At 43.1% G+C, this 23272-nt stretch overlaps 1 protein-coding gene across 2 annotated transcripts; it reads right to left on the bottom strand.

Annotated features, from left to right (window-relative positions):
• Positions 1–1580: 1580 nt before the first annotated feature.
• OSGEPL1 (O-sialoglycoprotein endopeptidase like 1) lies at positions 1581–17498 on the bottom strand. Of its 2 annotated transcripts, none has more exons than XM_083571033.1 (9): positions 17367–17498; positions 10984–11077; positions 8882–9132; positions 7332–7719; positions 6355–6559; positions 6121–6269; positions 5049–5179; positions 4049–4120; positions 1581–2074 (listed from the first exon to the last, which is right to left on the bottom strand). In XM_083571033.1, the coding sequence occupies exons 2-9, from the start codon at positions 10996–10998 to the stop codon at positions 1999–2001; spliced, it is 1287 nt and encodes a 428-aa protein (XP_083427159.1). In that variant the 5' UTR covers positions 10999–11077; positions 17367–17498; the 3' UTR covers positions 1581–1998. The 2 variants fall into 2 exon arrangements, with proteins under 2 accessions (XP_083427159.1, XP_083427160.1); XM_083571034.1 differs by lacking the exon at positions 17367–17498 and adding an exon at positions 17040–17061.
• Positions 17499–23272: the final 5774 nt, after the last annotated feature.

Raw genomic sequence — 23272 nt, 5'->3', positions numbered from 1 at the left:
CTTTCTAAAGCATAATTGACTTCAGTGGGAGACCATCAGCACATCCTTAACCATTAGACTTAAAAGAGCTAAATGATGGCTGGATTGCACACCACATGATAATTCCAGCCTTTGCCCAATTTAACTAGTATAGCATGTGTTCAAGAGGTTGCATTTCATGTTAGAAAAATCCCAATTTTGGGAGCTGGGCTGTCTGAAGCCTTCCAGGCATGGCTAAGAAAGCGGGGGATCATTCATCGCAAATCAAACCCATTTTCACCCCAAGAAAACTCCGTTGCAGAATGCAAAATTAGATCTTTGCAGACAATGCAAGATTCTATGCTGTGCGATTCTGGTTTACCCCAGAATGTTCTGGGAAAACCAAGATCCTACAAAGCACTGTCAAGATATCCATTCCAATTTCTAACAGATTGCCGAAGCCCACAAAGCCATCTTGGGCTTTGACAATCTGCTTGGAATTGGAATGAATGTCTTGACGGTGCTTTGAAGAATATTGGTTTCAATAGAAGTATAGCTCATAATTGTATGTACACCAAAGGTACAGGTGATAAACGTGAACTGTGTCTTTCGTATGATGATGCTTCCAGTCTTGCCTCTGTGTTAACTCTCACATTTCAAGCGATCACGTTAAAATTAATTTTATGTCTTTTCTATACGGGCGTAGTAGAAGGGATGCTGGGACATCTACTGTAATAATTCAAGTCTTCTTCATAGAAAGTATCTGTCCGTGGTATGTTTTAAGGTAAGATAAAAAGGTAAAGGACCCCTGGACGGTTAAGTCCAGTCGAAATCGACTATGGGGTCTGGCGCTCATCTCCGCTTTTAGGCCGAGGGAGCCGGCGTTCGTCCGCAGACAGCTTTCCGGGTCATGTGGCCAGCATGACTAAACCACTTCTAGTGCAACGGAACACAGTGACGGAGGCCAGAGGTAAACGGCGGTATGTTTTACATCCTTCCCTTCACCTTGAAAACTGGTTTAAGCAGATGTTTTAACTTAAAATAGAGAATTACACTGTAAATGTGCTTATTAAACTACAGTGAGGTAGCTCGGTTAAATAGGGATGTATCCTATTACAGTGATTCCCCCATCTTTCTTGGTCCGTTTGAAAAGGGCTGCAGGGCCAAGAACTGTATTCCATTTGAAAGGGGCTGCAGGGCCTGCATTCCTGGATGCAATATATCAACTTTAATATCAATAACCTTCAAGGCAGGTATAACATTTCTCCCCCACTTGCAAACAGGTGGTTACTGAGTTACAAAGGGACTAAACCAAAGGACTTACTTCACTGGGTCATGATCTTAAGCAAAAGATGGTGACAGCATGCTAAAGATAAACTATACAGTAGTATCTCGGGTTAAGAACTTAATTCGTTCTGGAGGTCTGTTCTTAACCTGCAACTGTTCTTAACCTGAAGAACCACTTTAGCTAATGGGGCCTGCTGCTGCGGCGCCACTGCACGATTTCTGTTCTCATCCTGAAGCAAAGTTCTTAACCTGAGGTAATATTTCTGTGTTAGTGGAGTCTGTAACCTGAAGTGTATGTAACCCGAGGTACCATTGTATTAACAAACAGAGTAAAATTATAAACAAGTTCAGAAGGGGATTTATTCCAATTCACTTTGGTGTAGGTAGCCTCACAATCAAGAAGAGCAACTGTATTCAAGTATGCAACCACTTGGGAAAGAAAATGGCATTATCTGTCATGCAGAAACCCTTCTGCTTTTACTTCTTCTTTCCACTGGTCCTTTTGGAAACCAAAAGCCTTGTTTAACTGTTGGCAAGGGTCGATGTTGAAATTTACAGAACAGGGTAGAAAGCTTAGAAATATCTTCTTCATTTATGGCTTATAAGAAGGCCTATGCTGTTCTTGGTTTATTTTTTCATTTTGATATCCCCAGCGTAGTAATGAAAAATCTCAGCAATGGCACATTGTCATACAGAGGCTGGGGCAAATGGCATGGAGCTCCCATTGAAATGGATGGTGGCAGAATTCACTTTTCACATCTGATTTGGTGCTGGCATTTTGATGGAAGCTTTTTGGACTTCTTCTGAGATATCAGTCCCAAGCAGAGCTCTAATAAATAAGAATTAAAAAAAAATACATTTAAGACACAAGCATAGGCATACCATTATAAATTCACTATCATACAAAATAATTAGCCAGCATTATAAACCGCATACGTATTTGGCTCCTGTAGGTAATAATGAATTCTATGCTCAGTATCTGCTTTATACCATTCTTAATCTTAATTCCCATAATGAAGACTGTTGTACTATGCAAAACAATGCAGCTATAGTTTAGTATTACTACATTGTGCAGACTAACACCAAGCAGAAGTATTTGGGTTTTCTTGATCCGTATAAACAGATTTGACCTTTCGTATCTCATCTAGAATTTAAACATCTGCTAATAAATTTTAAGTTTCCTCATAAGTCTTCGGACAATTCCTCTCATAACAGTGACGTCTCTTCATAGGATTTTTGAGTTCAGTATACTTTCTTCAGGAAAAGAATTATACATTTTCCACAAGGATAAAATTATTATTTGCCCTCACCCTTCTTTTGTTCCCAAGACAAATATCAGCAGTTCATTTCCCCCCCCCTTTCTCTCCTCAACCCCAAAGAGAGGAGGAGCTACACCACAGAGATTTACTAAGTCCTGAAAGACCATATAAATAGGACAGAGAACGTCCATAAGCGGAGCACTTTGTTTATTTCCTTCAGGGCAGCAGCCACGTGAGAAATGGTAAGTTGACACTATAGCTAAAGGAACGTATTTACATGTCTTTTCTTTTCCCCACTCCCCAAATTTCTATTTCGGAAGAAATTCAGTGAGAAGGGTGGCTACTTCTGTTGCTTTTTGGGAAGAACTGTCCTCCCCAGAAATATAGAGGCTCTGAAAGTACAGTTGGAAGAGGAAGAAATTTGTTGTCCAAGCCAAAAGCTGTAGACAAAGTCACAGGGACTCGGACACAGCCATTTGTGAGTGAAAAAATTAGATACATGGCTGAGAGCCCGGAAGAGGGCATTGACAACAGCACATAGCTCAAATTCTGATGAAAAGCCAAGATGAATTTGGTCCTTAGGAAAGTGTAACTCAGTCTATGTTTAGAATTGGGATTGCAGCTGAGCCTAAAGAAAAAAAGATGCCAAGCTACAGCAAAAGAAAACAACAACACGCGACTAGTATTGCTGAACGAAATGCCACTTATTCTTTCTTTTTTATATATTAATTTAAACAATTTAAGGACCGCCCACTATATAATATCAGCAGTAGTGTGTACCCCCAAATCCAGTGAGAGGAATTATGTGCTGTCTATAATATGAAAAGGGTCAACACTGATATGGAAATCATCCATAAAAAAGCACAGCGGTGAACAAACCTGTTGAAATATCTGAGCACTGTAATTAAAATTTAAAGACATTCTTTCTGTCTCTATGAAACCCCTGATGGATTCTGAGGTCCTATAACACCTTATCCAAGGACGAATAACAGAATTCAAAAAGCTCTATGTATCCATTCAACCTCCAACATGTCAATCAGTGTGGGCCAGCTGGAATTTGCCATCAATTTTTGTTCACTACAGTGATTTCCAATGGACAGGAAATCATATTCCCAAATTTTGAGAAGAACACCTGGGTAACGTTAAAAACCTGAAATGGTCAGAGATTGGTGTTTTCTCTGTCAATATGTCCAATTTTATTCCCAACGATTGTGCAACATTTTCCTATTGTGCATTTCCCACACCTACACCCACCCACACCCACACACCCAATATATTATATTTTGCAAGGTTAAATACTACTGAACTGATTTGGGCTGCTATACAGCAAGGAAGAATACAGAGGTATAATCCTGGATATAAGGAACAAAGGAGAGGAACACAAAACTATGGCATGGGACTTCTGCCCCACCTCTCCACTCTCTCTAGGTCTCGTAAGATTTTAAAGCACTCAACAGATATTGTCTCTGTTTTTCTGGAGTGCTACAGAGATAACAGAACACAGTATATAAAACTGAGGGGAAAATATAATAAATACTACTTACTTTGGTTCGTATCTTATGCCTTCTGTGCTATATAAAACACCCAGTCCTGCACAAAGCCTTTCAATGCCATTCCTAAAGAGAGAATAATTGTGTAAAGTGTTTTCCATAAACTAGTTCATTCCCCCCCCCCCATTACAGTGAACTAAATGCAGTATTGTTGATGTAAGCTCAGCAAAGAGATTTCAGACAGAGATAATTTCTGCTAGCCTAAGAAGACTGGAGAAAACGTGGTTTGGCTGTGCTCTTTCTTCTTCTTCTTCTTCTTCTTCTTCTTCTTCTTCTTCTTCTTCTCCTCCTCCTCCTCCTCCTCCTCCTCCTCCTCCTCCTCCTCCTCCTCCTCCTCCTCCTTCTTCTTCACCCAACAATAACAGGCAGTTTTCTCTCCAAAGGACAATGCTACCAGGGTGGTTCACACTTAATGAACTTCCATGTAAGAAAGGTCAAGGTCAAGGTACCCCTGACCGTTAGGTCCAGTCGCGGACAACTCTGGGGTTGCGGCGCTCATCTCGCTTTACTGGCCAAGGGAGCCGATGTTTGTCCACAGACAGCTTCCGGGTCATGTGGCCAGCATGACTAAGCCGCTTCTGGCGAACCAGAGCAGTGCACGGAAACCCCATTTACCTTCCCACCAGAGCATTTATCTACTTGCACTTTGACGTGTTTTCGAACTGCTAGGTTGACAGGAGCAGGGACCGAGCAGCGAGAGCTCACCCCGTTGCGGGGATTCAAACTGCCGACCTTCTGATCAGCAAGCCCTAGGCTCTGTGGTTTAGACCACAGCACCACCCGCGTCCTGTAAGAAAGGTATGTGCCCCAAATATACAACGCCATCACATATACAAAACGTATACATTTATTGGCAACTAACTCCCATGGGGCTATATACAACTACACACAAACTATGTTTAGATATACCAACAAAGTGTTTTCCAATTAACTATGTTGCATTATAATTCAGAACAGAATTCCAAACAGAAGAAAAAAACACATATTTGCTTACCATGCAATCATAACACCGTTGTCAGTGCACAGTCTGGGAGGCGGACATACCAGGGCGAAATCGGTGGCATCTGTTAAAACCTGCAGAGCTTTCCGGATATACTGGTTACTTGCAACACCCCCCGAAGCCACCTGAAACCAGTGTTCGAAAGTCATGTTTATGGGAAGTCTGAGGAAGTAGGGCGGCAGGATTATGCTTATAGCAATCTGGCTCACCTTGCTGGCAGTAATCCCTGCACAGGGCAGAAACATGCCCTCTCCCCCTCTGCCATTTTGAAATTCATATAAAGATATTTGAGTAGGCACCATTAGGTATTACATACAATGGGTGTGGCAAAGCCATAGCCCCCCATGACATGTTGACTTTCCCCAAGTACATGCAAAGTCGTGTGCTCTTGGATTCAGATTTTATTTTATTTCCTTCGTGTAGTTAATAATATTTGTTACTAATTTGTGTCTCTTTGTTGATCAGGTCACCACTTCCTGGACCTAAAGGTGCAAGCGATTAATACAACTAAGCTGCTGGCCACATTGTTGGAGCTTAGGATAAGTTAACTGTGCAACACACACGTTGGGATTTCATTCCTCCCCACTGCTGATGTGTGATTGTTTTCATCACATGTCTGTGTTGACATTCCACACTGTTAAGAGTCATGAGAACGGAAGTTCGGTTACACTGTTCCGTTATGTTATGCTTCCGCATTTTCTGTTCTCTCTCAGACGAGAAGGAGAGAGAAGCCTTGATTTCTTCGTTCTGCAACACTTGATCTTGTACATAATAAATTAGCTGAGTATTCTACACCTCAAGTCCAGCTTCTGCTTTGAACTCTGCATTTGTGTGTGCAGATATCTTCGGACATATGTCGCAGTAGCAACTCAGGACAGAAGAGTGATGAATCATCCCAAGGGGTGCTTCGGAGGGAAAGACGCAGTTCCCTGGTTTGTTTTCCTGACAATACACACACACACACTGAAGAAGTGTGCATGCGCACAAAAGCTCATTCCAATAACAAACTTAGTTGGTCTCTAAGGTGCTACTGGAAGGAATTTTTAAATTTTGTTTTGACACTTACCAAAGTTGCCTTCCTCTGTGGCAAGATACCCTTCCTTCTACAGAAATGAATGGCTCGGTGTGTTCGAGCAACAATATGAGCAGTTACCGTGTGCTGGACTGCTGCAGCAAGGTCTGGTATGCAGGACAGGAGTTGTCCTTCCTGACGCCCTGCAGAAATTACAATCAAATAGGTTTCCCAAGCCTATGTGAAGCTCTTAGGCACAATTTGTATCCGTCGTATTTTGGTAAATACCTTCCTCCTTTTCTTTTTCTGCGATCGCTCTAGTGACCTGGGACTGAAGTCCAGCAAAGGAAAAGTTGCAGTTGTGATGTTGCCCCATGGGGACTTTGAATTCATAACGCCGTCTATTTCCCTGCTGAGCCAAACGTTCTATCGCTTTTCCACCGCTCAGGCCAGAGCACTCTGGGTGCTTTCGTAAAGAAAGCCTTCTGGCTACCTAAACAATCCAAATGGAAGCAGAAAATAAAGAAATGTGAACATATATTTTAAAAGTCACTGGAAAAGGCAAATGAGCACAAGGAATAGCTTTATGATTCTGAAGGACCCCAAGTCACACCTCAAATCCTTGTTGTTATGTGCTGAGGCTTGACACTGAGCCAGCCGCATGGCAGCCACATCGTTATGGTTTTATCCCAATTAGCTAAATGATCACCAAGTAAGTGGGACAATTGCACAGGGCTTTCCTCATTGGCCCTATCCTGTGGGCTGTTCTGCCAACAGAGATTCAGCAGGGGCCTTCTGTGCCAACCTTTAAACGCCTGCTGAAAACTTATCTATTCCACCAGGCCTATGCAGGCGATTAGGAATACTCAATCAAACTCAATCTGTTCCTGTAGTCCATTCAACTCCTGAAACTGTTCGAAAACCAAGGCGTGGCTTCCGATTGACTGCAGGAGCTTCCTGCACTCAAGCAGAAGCTGTGGAAGCTGTGTCGGATGTTTGGCTTCCGAAAAACGTTCACAAACTGGAACACTTCCGGGTTTATGGCGTTCGGGAGCTGATTTGTTTGGGAGCCAAGCCGTTCGAGTACCAAGGTACCACTGAACATCCTTCCACAATGGTTAATTGATGTCTGTTTTTAACTTTATAGCTGTATTGTATTGTATTGCTTTGTGTTTTTATTGTTGTAAACTGCTTTGATAGATATATATTTAGGATATAGCAGCATACAACTGTTTTAATAAATAAACACTAATTAAAAGGATTACCTTATCCAACATGTCCCCAGGTGCAATGTCCAATGTCTGTCCAAGGAGAAGGAAATCTGAAACTCCTTGCACTACCGCTAGTATACAGTGACCCCCTGAGAGCAAAAGTACCAGGAACGGGAAGTCCACACGATTGGTCAACCTAACGGTAAGAGCATGCGCCTCCATATGATGGATGGGAATGAAAGGCTTCTTGCATTTCTCCACCAGTTCCAGACTATAGGCCAACCCAACTCCGAGGCTCAAAGCAAGTCCTGGCTTCACAGTTGTTGCAATGGCTGAGAGTCCATCTGCGCTAACTCTGCTGACGGCAAGTGCTTCTTGCACTACCCTTGCAATGTTTTCTTGGTGAAGCTGTTGTGCCACCGAAGGAATAATTCCACCTGTTCTGATGAGAAACAAACATGTACATGATGCTTACATGAAAGGATAAGAAAGAGGGATTTATATCTAGATGTTAGGATAGAGATGATAACAGGAGGGCACAATGAGAGCTAAAGGAGGTGCTGTGGGATTGGTGGAAGTCAATGTCTTGTAGTTGTTGTTTTAGTGTTTATAGTATTAACTTGTAAAATATGGATTTTTTTTGTTTTTTTTTTAGTTGTTGCTTTCTTTAGTTTTTGAATGTTGGTTTTTGTGTGTTGTGTATTGTTATTTTTCGATATTTTTTGTGTTGTTGTTGTTGTGCGGAAAATACTAATAAAATTTATTTTTAAAAAAAAAAAAAAAAAAAGGTACATGATGCTTACGTTAAATCTGTTTGGCCTAGCTCAAAAACTCAAATGCAGAAGTTGATGTTCTGGCTAGTCAGCACTTCTTTCTTTTTTGGCAACCCGCAGGTCTGGCTTCCAACACAGCTGTAGTAGCAACACTAGAGATCAATTTTGTGTGTGTGTGTGTGTGTGTGTGTGTGTTTTTAAGAAATCAAAGAGATCTACCTTTCTGGGGGTTTTCCCAGACTTTTAGGAGCTTTTTGACACCACTGATCTTGGATTGTTGATACTGTGGCAGCGATCTAGATGCACTTACAGATACTGTGGCGTGACACGTGATGACAAAACAACAACATGATATTCAACGTACGTAGTGTATGGAAGTGAGAGCTGGACCATAAAGAAGGCTGATCGCCGAAGAATGGATGCTTTTGAATTATGGTGCTGGAGGAGACTCTTGAGAGTCCCATGGACTGCAAGAAGATCAAACCTATCCATTCATAAGGAAATCAGCCCTGAGTGCTCACTAGAAGGACAGATCATGAAGCTGAGGCTCCAATACTTTGGCCACCTCATGAGAAGAGAAGACTCCCTGGAAAAGACCCTGATGTTGGGAAAGATGGAGGGCACAAGGAGAAGGGGACGACAGAGGACGAGATGGCTGGACAGTGTTCTCGAAGCTACCAGCATGAGTTTGACCAAACTGCGGGAGGCAGTGGAAGACAGGAGTGCCTGGCATGTTCTGGTCCATGAGGTCACGAAGAGTCGGACATGACTAAACAACTAAACAACAAAGTACCTAAAACTATGTTTTCACCAACTGTAAGAATTACTTACTTCAAATGAACCGCACTTTGAGAATGCAGGGCTTCTCCTAAAATGTTGCCAGCTTCATCCACCACAGCTGCGGCTGTATCATCGCAGCTAGTTTCGATACCCAGAACTATTTTGGTAGAAAAGCATTTGCCACGGCAAACAGAAACTCTTCTTAAACAATAGATCCAGCAAGGTTCAGGAGGTTTCGAAATTGCTCCCCCAAAACCGCTCACTGCGAAAGATTTCTGTAGACAGGCATACCTACAAAGAAACTGTACAATAACAAAATTTAGAATTTAGAATTTAACATCTTGTAGTCACTACCATGACTAGGCTCTCTATTTTCACCCTACAGCATAACTTATGAGGGAAGCAAGTGCCTCAGTTGGCCATTTAGATGATTTTCCAAGTGAAACTAATTGGTTTTTCCCCCGTTCTCAGTGGGACATCTTGGCTGAGCTGACATTTAACCCCAAATCACCAGAACTGAGATCCTACATTCTGTTCCCTATGGACTACAAGCTATGGTTCAATGTGAACACTCAACATCCTGGAACACACTGTTCAAAAATTCCCATGGTGCTCCTCTGCTGCTTCTGCTGTTCCCATACCACTGATGAAATGAGCCAGGATCCGGCCTGTTGTGTTGTTCAAACCTGGGCTGCTGTGGACTGTTTTCCCCAAACCAACCATGAGTGGAAATCAAGGTTTGTTCTTAGATTACTGCTTGCTGTTTGTTTGGGGGAAAGCAACTGTGAGCCCTTTGAAGACGTTGTGATAAGCCAAGCTCAGGGTTCTTTCATACACGTTGTCAGTGCTTTTCTTCTAGGAAAAAATGGTACTGCATACCTTTGAGAAAACCCCAGGGGTGAAAAACACTGCATGGTGTGGCAACAGCTGGAGCAGGGGACATATACCCTGGGAATTTTTGAGCACGCTACATGCTCACATTAAAACATAGTTTAAATTTGTTTAATGCAATTTAACAATACAGCCCCCCCCCACTATTGTTTGTATACGTGTATGTGATATACACCCCCACATGTTATTTAATGCATATAGGCTTGAACAAATTCTGTTCTCTAAGCATCAAGCAACATGACAATACTTTTGCCAAGGTTTATCTATTTATTCAAAAACAAAGGCGGCCATGTTGGCCAACAAGAAAAGAATAAAAAATTCACATTAATAAAGATGTTGACCTAATATTCCCGCCCCCCCCAATATGGATTTGAAAACCTTTGGGGTGGGGGGGGGAAGAAATTGGTAAGCCTTATAATTCTCTTTATCAAAGCTGGGGTTCCAAATAAGAGCTAGATGATTATTTAAAACAAATTTAAACTGCAATACATCTTGGGGTATTTCAAAAACCCAGTGGATTCACACAATTACTCATTTGTTGGGAAAGATTCAGGCGTCTTTCCTTAACGTTTCTGGAATATCGGTTTCCTTGCACTCAGCAGTGCACTATTTTTCTACCAGGGCAAAAGCAACCCTCCTTTCTCCTAGCACAGGCATGTCCAAAGTCCTTTTCAGGGGCATAATCTGGCCCCCATGGCAGTATATGTCCTGGGGTAAAATCCTTTAAAAAGCTCAACAACTTTGGGGTTAAATCCTAAGAACCTAAGAAAAGCTCAGTAACTTTGGTCGGCCCTCATGCATGTTCACTTCATCAAATCTGGCCCCTTTTGAAAAAAAATTGGGCACCCCTGTCCTAGCACATTAATTGATTTTGAGGAATCTGTCACAGGCCTTTCATAAGCAGCACAAAGCAAACATATCCATTCTCTTGCGGTTCTGCAAACTTTTAATTTTAACAGGTTTTTTTTAATGTCTTGCCTATGTGTATAACTTGTTGGCGTATGCTGAATTAAGGGCAGCGTGAGGCTAGTGAACTATGAATAAATGTCATCGAACTATTTGGAAAACACCAATACTGTCTAGAATGACAGTCATGCTGAAGGTCAAACACTGACAGAAGAAAACAAAACACATTCTGAGGTAATGTAATGGGCTAGACATCTGGAAGCAAAGAAAGTGATCAATGTATATATATATATATACACACACACACACATACACACATACACAGAGAGAGAGAGAGTATGGGGAATGATTTTTACCTGTTTCAAAAACATTGTGTTGAAAGAGTGTTCTTTCTTTATCAATTCAGGCGTCACATTTCACAGTTTCCAAAGACACACAGTTTGAATAAATCTGGAATAAATAGAAATCATGTTTTGGTTTAATAATAATAAGAATAATAAGCCAAGATAAAAAGTAGGCCTTTGGGTAATGCTACATGTTTTGGGATTGGCTGCAGCTCTTTGCTCCTTCTCTCTTTCCACAAGCCAGCAAATATCTGCCAGCAAATGATGAAGTCTTTGATTAACTATAGTTTCCTGTTTCGTCTGAACTGGGAAACCGTGGCTAATTATTTCAGAAACAAGTCAGGATCTCAAACAATGGTTTGAAGCTGTCTTAATACCATGGATTGTTCCAAAGCCACTGACCAATGTTTCAACAAGCCAAGATTCTGGGTTGGTTTGTTGGCTTGTGCAAAGGGAAAAGCACATGAACAGACACGAGGCCCTGAATTCCTTGTGCTATTGTGTAGTACAATGCTAGGGGCTAACGGACAGAAGGGGAGGTTTCTGCTGGGGGTTTTTTTCTGCTGGGTCTTTTACTGTAGTTAAGCATAGGGCTCATTTTCACAAGAACCTTCTCTGCCCACGGCAGGCGTCAGTTACGGATAACAGGTGTTTATGAAACATAAAGTAGCTGTGTGAGTGTGGGACGTGGGTGGCGCTGTGGTCTAAACCACTGAGTCTTTTGGGCTTGCCGATCAGAAGGTTGGTGGTTCGAATCCCCACGACGGGGTGAGCTCCCATTGCTCGGTCCCAGTTCCTGCCAACCAGTTCAAAAGCACGCCAAAAAAAGTGCAAGTAGATAAATAGGTACCACTCCAACGGGAAGGTAAACGGCGTTTCCATGCGCTGCTCTGGTTTCGGCGTTCCGTTGTGCCAGAAGCAGCTTAGTCATGCTGGCCACATGACCTGGAAAAACTGTCTGCAGACAAACGCCGGCTCCCTCAGCCTGTAAAGCGAGATGAGCGCCGCAACCCCAGAGTCGTCCGCAACTGGACTTAACTGTCAGGGGTCCTTTATCTTTACCTTTTTAAAGCATAGGGCTCATTTTCACAACAACCTTCTCTGCCCATGGCAGGCATCAGTTACGGGTAACTGCTGTTTATGCAACATAAAGTAGCTGTATGAGTGTGGATGATACACAGAGAACTGAAAACAGTTTGATTCTTGGAATGCTGCAAACAAGAAGTGTGTGGCAAAAGCTAGACAGTGGTGAATTCTGTGCATTTCTTCAGGATTCATGTGACCAGTGTATTCAGATGTAGCTGGAAGTCAGTATCAATTGCCCCAAAAGTGGGAGAATAGTGAAACTGGATATTTGAGTCTTCAGCCACCTTCATTTTATGAATAAAGAATATGCCAGTGTGTTGTTTCCAAAGAATCCTCAAGATTTAAGAAAGCTAAGCGTTATGGATGGCTTCGTATGCCAAAACTAAGAGAGATGTGCTTTTGAAAGCTTTCAAACACTGAGAAATCTGTTGCGGACAACAACAGAAGGATTAAATAATTGGACAAAACTCTGTTGGCAGGTTACAGAAGGGAACACAGGTGAATGAAACGTGAGCATCTGCGTTAATCCTTTATTATAGGGATTTTCCTTCATCGCTTCTCAATAAATAATGAAAAGCTTCTAAACCTTCAGCAGTGCATCATGAACCTTACTCTTGGCTGATTTGGAGAGTCGGAAAGGCACTCAGAGAGAGGGTCCCCAGAGCCAAACCTCTGCTATAGAACATCTCAACAAATAGCACTGTGCTCTGGCAGAGCTCCCATTCATTTAAGAAAGGCTTATGCAGGAGAGCTCAGAGCAACCAGAGGCAATTTCTGCAGAGACTTCTGGTAGGTCTCTGAGTGATTTGCAGGCGATTGGAAAGAGCTTCTGGCTCTCAGTTGTCTTAACAACAGCTGCAGCTAAACAGCTCCCTCCTCTTCCACTCCCCGCCAAATTAGATTGTTCAAACAGGAATCCTGAAGGAAAGCCAGGAATGGATTTTTCATGTGAAAGGCCTTGTGAACTTGGAGAGGTCTCCAATGAAGTACCGTATTATTCGCCCTATAGGACGCACCGGCCCATAGGACGCACCTAGATTTTGGGGGGGGGGGGAAATAAAGGGGAAAAAATTATTCCCCCCCCCCACACCCAGGCACAGGGCTGGGGAAGCCCAAGCTTCCCCCGACCCCAGAATGGGTCCCAGAGCGATGCCGAAGCTGGGCGCAGCTTCGGCATTGCTTTGGGAGCTTGCGCGGCTGGGGGCGGGGGAAGCCCGAGCTTCCCCCGACCCCAGCCCCCAGAACGGGAGCCAGAGCGATATCGAAGCTGAGCGCAGCTTCAGCATCGCTCTGGGAGCTTGCGCTACCTTCGGGAGCCCGGCGCGGCTCCGCGCCAGGCTCTGGGGGGTTGCGCGGAGCTGCGCCGAGCCCGGGAGTGCAGGCAGCTCTGCACAACCTTCGGGAGCCCGGCGCGGCTTCACGCCGGGCTCCCTAGGGCTGCGCAGAGCTTTCTGAAGCCTGGAGAGGGAGAGGGGTCGGTGCGCACTGACCCCTATCGCTCACCAGGCTTCAGCAAAAGCCTGTATTCGCCCCATAGGACGCACACACATTTCCCCTTCATTTTTGGAGGGGAAAAAGTGTGTCCTATAGGGCGAAAAATATGGTAGTTCTGTTAGTGCAAGGGTTTCCATTTGCACAACAGAACTTCCTCTTCTCCCTCCCTCTCCTCTCCTTTTCTCATGTGCCCCTTTAATTGGCTCAAAGAGGTTTAAGGAGACCCACAGAACATATATACAGAATGCACAGGGAGGGGAGAGGGAGAGGAAGTTCCACTTCATAGGCAAAAGTCCTTGTGCTAACAGAACTACTCTATTGGATGCTGCCCTTGGTCCTGGTCCTGGTCCAGGTCACAAATTCCTGGGGTTTGAGCATGATCCTTAGAGCCACCTGGCTAAAGCACTACAGTCGTATCTCGGAAGTCGAACGGAACCCGTCTGGAAATCCGTTCGACTTCCAAAATATTTGGAAACCAAGGCGCAGCTTCCGATTGGCAGGAAGCCAATAGGAAGCTGCGGAACCCATGTCGGACGTTCGGATTCTTTGGAATCCGAACTTCCGGGTTTGCGACGTTAGGGAGCCAAAACGTTCGACTCGCAAGGCGTTCGACTTGCAAGGTTATGACTGTATTTCTGAAGCAACTGGAGGACCTCAAAAGCTTTAGATATCACAAGACTGGTCTGCCTATCCCGCTCCTAGAAGGGCCTAATCTAACACCCACAGGGCAGGTGTAAGGTTTAACAATGCAAAAGCAAATACACAGCCATCATTTGGATTGTAGTGGCAGCAGAACATAAAGGCCAAACAAGGGGAAAATACTTAGAAGTACTCTGATACCGTTTGTTAATTTTTTTACATTCATTTCCTTCTGTGCTGCGTCTTTATTGTTCAGCGTTACGAAGCGACAAAAGGAATGTAATATTATCTCTTCTGGTTAGTCAAGATAAGAGATTAAAATCTTGCGGAACAAGGTTTATTCTCCTTGTTGAATATGTTGCCAAACATAGCTCATGCAAAGTAAACAGTATGGCTCACAAGAAGTTATTTTGAAATACAGATGAGATGTCAATAGAAAAAGAAAGACTAGAGTAACCATAATCAGTCATTGTTCCAAGCCATATTCTGCAAATTGATTATTCATTTATTTGTTAGATTTATATACCGCCTTCCATTCAAAGATCTCAAGGTAGTTCACAAAATTGATGATTATCTGTTTGAGGATTTGAAAATAAGAAGTAGTTCTCCCTCCCGCAATTCTAGCTTACTTCCTGATCAACATGCTTAGGATCATGCTATAAGTCTGTTTTAATGCATAATCTTGTTTATAACTTCGAATGTAAATTTGGCTGTAGGTTTGACAAAATGGTGTGTTGTGACTTAAAAGACTCTGGAAGTTTGTAAGTAGCATCCCTGGAAGGTTTGATGCAGAGTTATATGAAACTCAGGTTACATATTTGTAATCTGTCATAAATAAGCCAGATAAAAAAAAGTCAGCATACATTTAGTACTATTTCCTAGAAACTGCTATTAAAATTTGGGCTGCCCTTGAAGAATGCTTAGAAGTTTCAACAGAGGCAGAATACCAGAATGTTTAACTGCCTACTGCTAGATGGAATCATATTACGCCAATTCTGAAATATCTTTTGCTTCCCACCCTAATTCAAGGGGCTGGTGCTGACCTTTAAAGCCATAAAAGTCTTAGAACCCAAATACCTAAAGGAGTGCCTCTTCCTAAACCACCTGCCCATGTCTTAAGGGATCTTTTATTTGTCCTGATGTCAGGGGAAATTCATCATGCAGCAACAATGTCATGGTGTTCCATTTGTGGAATGGAGAACGACTGGTGCCAACATTACCATCATCCCAATGCTGGGTTAAAAGCTTATTTGACCAAGCATTTGAAAGTTCAAAACCTGTTTATTATTTAGTTTCTTCTGTTTGTTTTTATATGCCTCTGTTTGTTCCTGATGACTTTTTTCAGCACGACTCTTTTATTCCATGCCTTTTGTCTTCTGCCCGGGTGTGTAGATGAAGAGCGGTTTAAAAATATTTGCCATAAAAAAATTATTTATTATTATTAAACAATCCTGAGGATGTTTTCCTGTAGAAACTGTGCACCCACCACTGAGCTGCAAGGCTTCTGCTCAATGTTTGAAACTCCCATTGTTCTAGGCACATTTTGCGATGGGGAATTTCATTAGCGCAAGCAGTTTCTGAGCTCTGGGACCGTAGAGTGGAAGGAAAGGAGGACCTTTTTCTGCCTCCCCACTTCCAGCTACTCTCTGAAGCCTGGAGAAGAGACCCTTTAAAGAATATTAGTGGGGTGAGCAGGAGAACGACTAGACCATGTGAAAAATGAACATAATATTTTAGCTGCAGTTCATTCCTTTTTTTTTATAAATATTTATTGAATTTTCCAATTTTATGCAAACACAAAAAGCAAAAGAAAAAGAAAAATATTAAAAACAAATCAATTTCAATAACAGTTTTTCAATAACATGTTTCTTTGACTTCCTCATACCTCCCCTTCTCGTTTTCTAGTTCAAATTGTTAATCCAGCAAATCCTAATCTCTTAACATTCCTTTTAATTAACACCTTATTTTCCAATCAACTTTTTAAATTTTATGACTTAAACAATTTTAATCCCTGTTTTCTTTATCATAACAGCTAGAGACCACAAAAGTTCAATCCAGCATCTTTTCAGAGTTCATTAATTTTGTAGTATTTCTGTAAATAGTCCTTAAATTTCTTCCAGTCTTCTTCTGCCGACTCTTCTCCCTGGTCGCGGATTCTACCGGTCATTTCTGCCAATCCCATACAGTCAATCAACTTCATCTGCCATTCTTCCAGAGTGGGTAGATCTTGGGTCTTCCAGTGCTTTGCTATAAGTATTCTTGCTGCCGTTGTAGCACATTCCTTTTCAGCTTTGTATCCTTGTTATTAAAAAAGCGCGCCTGGACATTCTGTTGTGGCGCCCACAACCCAGGTTTAAGGTGCTATTTAGCTCCTAGTTTTCATACCTGTTTCTAACACTACTTCTGCTGGGGAAAGCATCCAATTTACCAGCACTCAAATCAAATCGCAAACGATATCCCTGAGGTCGCAAATTGTACCCGTGACTTAATGATATACACAAAGTCACGCAGAAAACTGCCTTATGCCAAACCATTGCGGACAAGAGACAAGGCCCAGTGCTAGCACCTGGCACAGAGAGGCAAAATGGGAAACCAGTTTCTCCTATCTGCTTTTAGATATTTCACATTTTGTGACTTTCTGTTTTGTGGTTGGTGAACCCTAAGCAAATAACATCACCATTCGTACAAGGCACATTGCACACCACACTGGGGTTGTTAGTGTTGTAGGACAACATGCGTTTTCCTTTTTGTCTTTCTATGCACATCTTAGAATTGCTGCTCCTAAGTATGCACGCACAGAGAAGCAACTTTAAATAATTTTGATTTAGGCACTGCATCATTGCCATAACCTCGCCCCTTTCTTTCTGCATTTGGTTTTGGCGGCTCCGTCCACAAAAATCATAGAACTGCAGAGCTGGGTGGGATCCCGCGGGTCATCTAGTCCAACCCTCTTGCAATGCAGGAAACTCAATCTGAAGAAGTGTGCATGCACACGAAAGCTCATACCAATAACAAACTTAGTTGGTCTCTAAGGTGCTACTGGAAGGATTATTTTTTATTTTGAAGCATCCATGACAGGTAACCCCCCAAATTAAACAAGGTCCCTGCAGAGAAGGTTCCCCCACCCCTTCCCTTAATCTAAAATAACCTCCCCTTTTCCCCAGGACGAGAGTTACCTTCCGTTCGCTACCCGCCAATCGGGTACTGTACGTGTCTACGAACGGGCAACAAACAGCCTCTCCCCCATTCAAGGGCGTGCAAAGGAGCCCCCGAAAGGGTTAAACTGGCGAAATGACGCTTGGGATGGCTGTCCCCCCCCTCTCTCGCGCGGTTGGCGGGACCACGTGAGCGAGGGTAAACCAATCGAATTGGCGGGAGAGGCGGGCGCCTGCAACAACCACGTCGCTGCAGACGAGCGAAAGGGTAGAGCAGCGAGCGCCCCTCGATTTCCGGGTCGCTTTTTGAACCCTCCATTTTGGAGGGCATGGGGCCTGCGGGAGTTAGGGTTATTCTTTGTTTTCTGTGCTGTGTTTTGCATGCATGGCGCTTTTTTCTTTTTTCTTTTGGTAGGGAATCAAACAGGGAATTAAAAAGGGGGAAAACATTTCCCCCACCCTTGCTTTCTATAATGAGGGCTTTTCCAAACAATCATGCAAATTTTATAGTAGATGGTCCTAACTGCATAATAACGTTGGCCCTAATTTTATTTTATTTTTTAATCCAAAAATGGGGTATAGTTTTGGGGCAGCCAAAAATGCACACCATAATGTGCAAACCTTTGACTTCTTGAGGGCTCTTAATCAGACTATGGCAAACAAAATCATGGACGGGGGGGGGAGGGGGGAATCATCGGGTTGAAGAATTCTGGGGAACTGGAAAGCTTGCATCCTGCACCCTCATGTTAATTGGTTGGGGCAGCCACCGGACCTGAAAGAAAACTTCCCTTTTCTACAAAATAGGAACTCTGCCTTCCTTTGCCCTCTGCTTCACCCCACTCCCACAGCCATGACATTAAAAAAAACCCAAAAGCCTATGAGGTGACTCAGCATCTTTTGGAACAAAAGAGTCCATCAAGCAGCAGTCAGGAGCCCATGAATCAGAATGGTTCTGTTCTTAATCATGATGTGCGAGTCTGTAGTGTGGAGTGGTATATGCTGCTTTCTAAAATAATTCAGAGATATTCCTGGTCTCAATGCAAGCCTTGTCCTGTCCCTTTCACTCACCAAATCTTTGCCCAACAGTAAACATTGGACTAGATGAGCCTTGAACCAACAGACTCTTATATTACATTCACATGCATTGCAGGGGATTGATCGATCAACCCTATGATTTGATGATTCTATCTGTCCTTATTAAAAACTTTTTCCCCCTTTAGGCTGCATATACGCCATACACTTCGAGCATGTTTCAAGTTTCATTATGCTTTTATATGTGCTGGAAGCCGCCCAGAGTGGTTGAGGAAACCCCGTCAGATGGGCAGTGTATAAATGATAATTATTAACATAATTATTAAATTGTTATGAGCACACACACACACCCATAGAAGCCTGTGAAATGTCCAACATCCTTAATGAACCGGTTACCAGGATGGTTGGAGGTAAGTGATGCGCTCGCAATGTATGGTGGCTTTGCAGTTAGTCTGGATTTGCACAGCTGTTATCTTTTCCTTAGGAATATTATTTAAGAGGGGAAAAGAAGCTAAATGAGGCTGTTATATGATTCTTCTTTGGTCCTCCCCCTCCCATATTGCATGTACACCCTGTTATAGGAATTCATATGTTCATAAATGTACAAGGCAAACACATACGGTACATACATGTCTGAAATAGTACAGGAGAGCAATCCTGAAACCATGTTGACTCTCCCAAACTGACCTCAAATATTTCTTGGTGAGGAGGAAGGAAATGGGAAAGCCTCTCCATTGTCTTTTGCTTACTGTCTTAAGGATGTATTTGTGCATGAATAGGGTGAACCTGTGACCTGGATTCAGGAACTAAGTATTTAGCATCTCAAAAGGAATGGCCAGTCTGCCCAGTTAGAGGAATCAGTGGCTATTATCAGGTATCCTGACAAAACAGGAATTTTGTTGGAGGCCACCTCCTTCTGTGATGTACAGTGGTACCTCGGGTTAAGTACTTAATTCGTTCTGGAGGTCTGTTCTTAACCTGAAACTGTTCTTAACCTGAAACACCACTTTAGATAATGGGGCCTCCCGCTGCCGCCACGTCGCCGGAGCACAATTCTGTTCTCATCCTGAAGCAAAGTTCTTAACCTGAGGTAATATTTCTGGGTTAGCGGAGTCTGTAACCTGAAGCGTATGTAACCTGAAGCATATGTAACCCAAGGTACCACTGTATGTATGATGTTTTGGGGTTGCGGTCTTGAGCTACAGGGTGGGCAATTTTAAGTGTCTATATAAGGGCTTGTGCACCATTGCTCTGGGTTCCTCCTGCCTCCTGCGTGTGGTAGTGAGCGTAGGGATGCGGGTGGTGCTGTGGTCTAACCACTGAGCCTCTTGGACTTGCCGATCAGAAGGTTGGCAGTTCGAATCCCCGCGACCAAGTGAGCTCCCGTCGTTCTGTCCCAGCTCCTGCCAACCTAGCAGTTCTAAAGCATGCCAGTGCAAGTAGATAAATAGGTACCACTGCAGCAGGAAGGTAAATGGCGTTTCTGTGCGCTCTGGTTTCCGTCACGGTGTCCTGTTGCGCCAGAAGCAGTTTAGTCATGCTGGCCACATGACCTGGAAAGCTGTCTGTGGACAAACACCGGCTCCCTCAGACTGAAAGTGAGATAGGCGCTGCAACCCCATAGTCTCCTTTGACTGGACTTAACCGTCCAGGGGTCCTTTACCTTTTTACCTGGTAGTGAGCACTCTGTTGCAACAGTTAATAAATATCAGGCTTACTAGCTGCCTTGCTTCTCAATATTCTCTGGTTGCCTTCTGTTATTTTCTCCTTCTGCTAGGCGACCTCCTTAAGGACTCCATACAGGCTCTTGGATACCCCATAAGGGAAAAGGAGCAGTATTTTCTTATAACAACCCAAATGTCAGTTTTTTAGTACCTACTTTTTCCGTTACAGAAAAACAATATGCATATGCAAAAAACACACCCCGATACAGTATCAGAGCAAAAGCAGATTGAAAGGAATTAAGCCACAGCAGTGTAAGAAACTTCAAGAGATGGATGCAAGCGTTCAAACTCTGTTAAGTCAGGTAAGCTGTCACATGATCTCCCAAACATGAAGCTGCATAATATTCTATTTCTGGATATTTGGAAAGAAGATGTCTTGGACAAAATGAGTCACTTTGTATCCAAAATCCAGGCCAGTTCTGAATGTTGTCGCTTTCCTTGTGTTATCTCAGTGATTCAGTAGAGTCAAAAGCCTTAACAACAGCAACTGATTTAAAAACAACAACGTGGCTGTACAAAGCTTCTGTCACTCATTTTTAAAGCGTTGCTGACATTTAGCACTCGGGCACATTTCTTCCATTAAATCCTCTTTATTGATCAAACTGAAGGTAAACATTCCTTAGATATGTGTATGTATCTGGGTGGCTTAGCGTCTAATTCTAAAACCAGCTACTCCCATTTATTTTGTCCAGCTGAAACAATTGTTTAGTCCTTAAAAGGGCTTGGAATAACTTGCCCCAGAAAATACAGGAGCATGATGCATGCCACATGAAAGGGCAATCAATTGTTCCTCTAATAATTTTTAGTTACACAATTCTTGCTATGTAATTATTTAGTAAGTAAAGAATCATCCTGCATTCAAACCGGTAGTCATATTTACAGTTAACACAGTATCTGATCCACTATTGTCTAATATTGAGCTTGTGGCCGCAATGTTTTGTCTGCTTTTTTCTTTAAAAATCTTTTAATATAACTACTATAAAACTTCCTTTGAAATTTGCAGCAACTTAAAAGTGGGAACAGTATTTTAGAATTTAATTTTAAAATCAGTTGTTAGGGTTAGGAGGTATAGCCACTAAATGACTGATTTATGTCTTTAGAAATTTAATAATAATAATAATAATAATAATAATAATAATAATAATAATACCAGCCTACCCATCTGGCTGGGTTTCCCCAGCCACTCTGGGCGGCTCCCAACAGAATTAATGATAATAATATAAAAGCGATGAATCATCAGACATTAAAAACTTCCCTAAACAGTTCTTTAGAAATTACACGGAAGGCAGAATTTCATCAGGTTTGGCTCTCTCCCCATCCCCAATGGGCTATACAAGTTCTCTAGGCAACCCTAGTTGAACTATAGTCAGAAAAATTGAAAAGTTTGTCATTTGGAATATTATGCAAAAAGTTACTTCATTTAATGCTAGAAAAGTGTTATCGTATCAGATTTAAATATTGCAGTGGCTGATAATGAAACAATGTTTGCATTTAGGATCTTTTAGTCCTTAACTGCTAATTTTAAACAAACTGGTAAAGTGCACATCCAACGAATGGGCAGGAGGACATTCCCATCTGCTCCCTATTTCTGTTAGCAACTTAGTTGGTAGAGATAGGATATAGGCCAGGGGTAAGCAACTGAAGGCCCGGGGGCTGGATGCAGCCTGATCACCTTCTAAATCCGGCCCACGGACGGTCTGGGAATCAGCGTGTTTTTACAAGTAGAATGTGTCCTTTCATTTAAAATGCATCTCTGGGTTATTTGTGGGGCCTGCCTGTTTTTACATGAGTAGAATGTATGTTTTTATTTAAAATTCATCTCTGGGTTATTTGTGGGGCATAGGAATTTGTTCATATTTTTTTCCAAAATTTAGTCCGGCCCCCCACATGGTCTGAGGGACGGTGGACCGGCCCAAGGCTGAAAAAGGATGCTGACCCCTGATAATAGGCCTAGAGATGAAGGCAAAGTGCAGGCAACTTCTTACTTCATATTTCCCCCTTCAACTCTGCATGGTTACTGGGAAGGAAGGGAAAGACTACTGGTATTCAGTTCATGATCTGCCCATCACGTCTTATACTATGTATTTTGGAATAAGTTCAGCATGTTGTGCATGACCTGGACTACTTTGCCTTAAGCTTCTCAGCTTTTATTTAAATGGAATATGACTATGCAAACCAAACCCAGTGACCCAGGTTAGCTGTCTGGTTAAGAGTCACTTGATGCATGAGTAATTTCAGTGGGGTAATAGTTACTCTCCACTTCAGCTTTCATTAGTCACAGTGGAATCAAAAGCAAAATACAAGTGAAACATGGAAGAGGCAAGCCTAAATGATGACTTAAAAAGGTAAAGGGATCCCTGACCATTAGGTCCACTCGTGACCGACTCTGGGGTTGCGGCGCTCATCTCACTTTACTGGCCAAGGGAGCCGGCGTACAGTTTCTGGGTCATGCGGCCAGCATGACTAAGCCGCTTCTGGCAAACCAGAGCAGCGCACGGAAACGCTGTTTACCCTCCCACCGGAGCGGTACCTATTTATCTACTTGCACTGCCGTGCTTTCGAACTGTTAGGTTGGCAGGAGCAGGGAGTGAGAAATGGGAACTCACCCCGTCGTGGGGATTGGAACCGCCAACCTTCCGATCAGCAAGCCCTAGGCTCTGTGGCTTAACCCGCAGCGCCACCCGTGTCCCTAAATGATGACTTAAAAAGGTAAAGGGATCCCTGACCATTAGGTCTAGTAATGGACAACTCTGGGGTTGCAGCGCTCATCTCGCTTTATTGGCCAAGGGAGCCAGCGTACAGCTTCCAGGTCATGTGGCCAGCATGACTAAGCATTTACCTTCCCGCCGGAGCGGTACCTATTTATCTACTTGCACTCTGACATGCTTTTGAATTGCTAGGTTGGCAGGAGCTGGGACCGAGCAACAGGAGCTCACCCCGTCGTGGGGATTCGAACCACCGACCTTCTGATTGGCAAGTCGTAGGCTCTGTGGTTTAACCCACAGCACCAAAATGACTTAAAAGGTAAAGGTAAAGGTACCCCTGCCCGTACGGGCCAGTCGTGTCCGACTCTAGGGTTGTGCGCCCATCTCACTTAAGAGGCCGGGGGCCAGCGCTGTCCGGAGACACTTCCGGGTCACGTGGCCAGCGTGACGAAGCTGCTCTGGCGAG

Source organism: Podarcis filfolensis, assembly GCF_964270895.1.
Source record: "Podarcis filfolensis genome assembly, chromosome: 1".
NCBI lineage: Eukaryota > Metazoa > Chordata > Lepidosauria > Squamata > Lacertidae > Podarcis > Podarcis filfolensis.
This window is presented reverse-complemented; position numbering and strand designations above follow the sequence as displayed.

Bases quoted from the DNA above. Each gene is read 5' to 3' on its own strand.
- OSGEPL1 (XM_083571033.1), bottom strand. The intron at 7,720-8,881 runs GTAAGTAATTCT...GTTTCTCATCAG, and splicing joins CAAAGTGCGGTTCATTTGAA to AACAGGTGGAATTATTCCTT. The intron at 5,180-6,120 runs GTAAGTGTCAAA...CACTGGTTTCAG, and splicing joins CACAGAGGAAGGCAACTTTG to GTGGCTTCGGGGGGTGTTGC.